General features: G+C 27.2%; 1 protein-coding gene across 1 annotated transcript; it reads right to left on the bottom strand.

The window, feature by feature from the left end:
* Window positions 1-1,572: 1,572 nt before the first annotated feature.
* LOC110604065 (abscisic acid receptor PYL2) lies at window positions 1,573-2,509 on the bottom strand. The gene has a single exon (XM_021742130.2). It carries the CDS (start codon window positions 2,362-2,364, stop codon window positions 1,798-1,800), a length of 567 nt encoding a protein of 188 aa, XP_021597822.1. The 5' UTR covers window positions 2,365-2,509; the 3' UTR covers window positions 1,573-1,797.
* Between the last annotated feature and the right edge of the window lie 1,795 nt (window positions 2,510-4,304).

A 4,304-nucleotide genomic window follows, 5' to 3' on the forward strand; every position in this document is an offset into this window, starting at 1 on the left:
AAGAGAATGAAGAGGAGCTTGCAAAATATTGAGAGGAATATACAATTTTTTTTATTTAAAAGTTAAAAAATAAAAAAAATAAAAAGTTATTGACATAAATTTTTAAGTTTGAATGTAAATTATTTTTCTTAAATAAAAAAGAAAACGAATAGAAGAATATGTACTCTACTTTTTTTCTTTTTTTCATATATTTATTTAAATAAAAGAAGAATAACAACTAAATATAATCATAAAATTATTTTTCTAGAAAATTTATTAAAGTTTGAAGAAAATGATAAAAAATTTCAAACTTTACTTTTTTTTTTTTTCTTTAATAATCACATCGTACATTCTTTAATAAATTAATTTATTAATTTATTACCTCATATAATCCCTGGATTTTGTGGGTGCTCTCATCATGGACAATTTCGGCAGCCTGTTGTCAACCCTCTAAGACTTTGTCTTGAATTTTTGCCTTTCATGAAGATCTTGATTTATTATTTATTTATTTATTATTATTATTATTGTTACACTGAAATTTTTCATAGCTCATTTTAGTAATTTTGGGCGTTCTACTTATTTATTTATTTATTATACCTTTTCCAGTTATGATGAATTTAGATGAAAACAAAACACCAAGTCAAAAATTGAGATTTTTTTATTCTATTTTTTATTTAGAAAAAAAAAACAAGGTTGTATTTAATTTTGAAAACGCTCAAATCCTGAACTGAACCCCAGCACTGTTTATACCTAGAGGAGGCGATGATCCAATTTGGGAACGAAACCAGTCCAATCCAAAACCGGGTTGAAATCAATCAAAAATTAGTTTGTTTCAAATTAATTAACTGCATCGGAATCGACTGATCTGATTTACAAAATTTTCAAACCAAAAGCTAAATCTGTTAAATTTAATCAAAATTAAATCAAATTAAAATAAAATAAAAATAAAAATTACTCTAATTATTTTTATTTGTTGTTTAAAGTTATTGCACACAACTTAATTGAGAACAACAATAAACATGCTAAGTTTTTAAAAAATAAAGATAAAAAAAATTATAATATCATTCAATTAAAATATCTATATAAATATAATAATCTAATTAATATTTTAAAAATAATTCACTTATTAAAAAGTAAATTAAAAAAATTAATAGTATTGAAATCATAAAAATTTCGACGTGAATATGAAATAATTGAATCATAAATATAAATTTTTTTTTAAAATGACATAAAAAATAAAGGAAAAAGAAGTCTTTCAGATGAGTTTCGGATTTAAAACATATCAATTTAATTTCGATTCTGACCTGAAATCGGATCATAGTCCATCATTTTCTATATCTTTCCTTATTTGCAAGTAAACTTGAGTGTCATCATTCACACAAATGCCACAAAATTTTCTATTTAAACATTTAATTCTGATAGAAAACATATATATGGACATCTGTATATAATATTTTATTATTTTAATTTATAATTTATAAAAAATTATTTTCTTTAGAGTTCGTGACAAGCACACTGCTACTTGTTAGTTTTTTTTTTTTTTAAAAAAAAAAAAATCATTTTCCCAGTGGAAAATGATAATTGAAGAAGGAATTGAACTTTCTTTAACTTATTAAGGAGAAAATGCTGAAAGTTCAAACGATAGCCCATAACTTACAAATAAAATAACCCAACTTGCAAAAACCCATACTAGCTACTGAGATCAGACATCGTCATATCAATATTGAGAGCCCTGCCATCTTGACCACGGCACCCGTAGGTCACCATCGTCGACACCGCCATCGCCACCACCCCCAACCAAATTAACACCCATCATATTTATTCATGTCCATCCAGAGAAGCCATTGCTACAACTGCCAACTTTTGAAGATTCAACTTCACAACAGTATCTACGAACATTTTCGTATCCTCGCCAGTATTCCCTTCTGGTATATCAACTATATAAGATTCCAAAACAATTGTGTAAATCTTCCCTTCCTTGCTAAACTCATTAACCGATGTCACCGACCGATAATTATTCAGCCTGTGCTCACCGCCAACCACTTTAAAGCTTAATATATGCTTCTCATCGTCCAAAATCTCTAGCCTTTCTGTGCTCGTAGAAGCTGGTAGCCCAGAAACTACTGTAAGCTCTCTTATGCTGCCGATTCCACCAGTGCCTTTCATATTGCAACTCTTGACGAAGTGCTTGTATTTTTGTGGGTTATCGAAGCTGCGAACGAAAGGCCACACCACTTGAGCTGGTGCGCCAATGAGTTGCGTTATTAGAGAAGTGCATGTGTTGGGTGCCGCCTCAAATTTGTGGTATGTGTCTATTAAGGGCTTCAGCTCTGCATATTCTTCCTGGGTCAGGCCTTGCGGTGGCTGGGATTGGTTAGGTTCCATGACGGACTATGAGCAGTCAGAGCTAGGGCCAATGGTTGGAGCAAATCTAACATGCAAGAAGATGGAGGCGATGATGAAGAAGAAGAGGACTAGAAATGAAGGAAAATGGGGTCATTTTCATTTCATTGAGGACAATAGATAGAGACAGCTATGTAAAGAGCAAATAATGTGAAGATGGGTAGGGATTATTTATATTTAACATTGAGTTTTTATGACAGATATGCCCTTGCCATATTAATTTTTACAAAAATACTATTTAATAATTTTTAAATTTTTAAAGGATTTACTAATTAATATTTCTAAATTATAGATATTTTAAATTTTTTTAATATTTAATAATTAAATTAACAAGAAAACTGATTAATAAATTTTTTAAAATATTAAAATATTTTAATATAATTTTTAAAACAGAGAAATGCATTAATATGTTAAGTGTCAGTACAACTTTTGTCCTTGCATTGAAAAATATGTTACTTGTAATGTAAGAGAATTAAGGATGTGGTCCATAAGATATCTATATTAGGAAAGAGTGTAGCTTAAGCGCAATTGATTTGTGGATTAGATTTTTTTTTTTCTTTGCTTTTTCCTTTATTTTGGTTTATTCTTTGGGAACATGACAAAAGACAAAGCTAGAAGGTGGAGCTATTACCAAGGAGGCTTAAGAGAGTGGATGAGGTGGTGCTTTTTAATGGATTCTCTCTTTAATTTATTAAGCATTTGTTACTTTTTTTAGTCCCTACATTTGTAGCATATCCATCAACATTCTTAATTATTACCCATTCTATATCCAAACTTGCATGATTCTGCCTAACCCTACTTCTTTTTCTTCATTTCTTTTCTTCGTTTATTTTGACCAATCCACTTGTCCTTTTACGTATATATAAAAAATTATTAATTATACTAATTTTTTTTAAATACTCACATAAATAAATATATTTAATAAATATGAGAGATTGATTAATAAATTTTTAAAACTTATAGATACTAAATAATAAAATAAATAATGGCTAAAATTAACAATAGATTAATTAATAAATTTTTAAAATATTAAAATATTTTGATATATTTTTTAAAATAAAAAAATAATTAATAAATTTTATCATAATATAAAAATTAAATAATTAATTTTTCTTAATTTAATTAATTCTTAGAGTTTAAACTCATATAAAGTAGAGGTTAATAATCATTGAACTAAATATTTATGTTATAATAAAAATTAAATGACCATGATTATTGAGTCTAAAGAGGAAAGGGTATAATGGTAAAACAGGGAAAAGGCCAATAAAGGTAAAGGGAAGAGAGATGTCAGAATCATAGAAAAGCGAAGGAGGGCATTGGTGGATCATGTGACTAGTCTAACAAACTACCGCGTGATTGTAACTCTACTTTGCTAGATTTCCATTTCCCCCACGCTCCCACTCCATCGCTTTCACATTTCCTTTTTCTTTTTCTTTATAAAGAAAACTTGTTCCTTTTACTTTTCTTCCCATAAATAAATAAAAAACTCTATATTCTATGCTTAATATTTCCTCCCTATCATAAAATAAATTTATTTTTTTTATTTGTATTAAATTATAAGTTATTTTCTTTTTTAAAACAATAATTTATTAATTAATTTTCTAATATATTCATATTTAATATGTATTAAAAAATAAAAATTTACTATAATTTTAAAAATAAATTACTAATAAAGTAATTTATTAATAATTTTAAATTTACTATATAGTATCATATAAATAAATTCCCTTTTGATCAACCTAGGTGTTCATAGTTCAACTGTCCTTTAATCGAATAGTCCAACAGCAATATGGACTGGACACGATCTGAACAAACTAGGGTTAAATACTAATTTTTTACAGTTCGATTATCTCTTCTCCACATTTCTGAAATTATAAACGTGTATGCGGTAAATTATCCTAATATGTCACATAAGATAGATA

This window comes from Manihot esculenta, chromosome 16, assembly GCF_001659605.2.
Source record: "Manihot esculenta cultivar AM560-2 chromosome 16, M.esculenta_v8, whole genome shotgun sequence".
Classification (NCBI taxonomy): domain Eukaryota; kingdom Viridiplantae; phylum Streptophyta; class Magnoliopsida; order Malpighiales; family Euphorbiaceae; genus Manihot; species Manihot esculenta.

Bases quoted from the DNA above. Each gene is read 5' to 3' on its own strand.
- LOC110604065 (XM_021742130.2), bottom strand. From the start codon at position 2,364: ATGGAACCTAACCAATCCCAGCCACCGCAAGGCCTGACCCAGGAAGAA.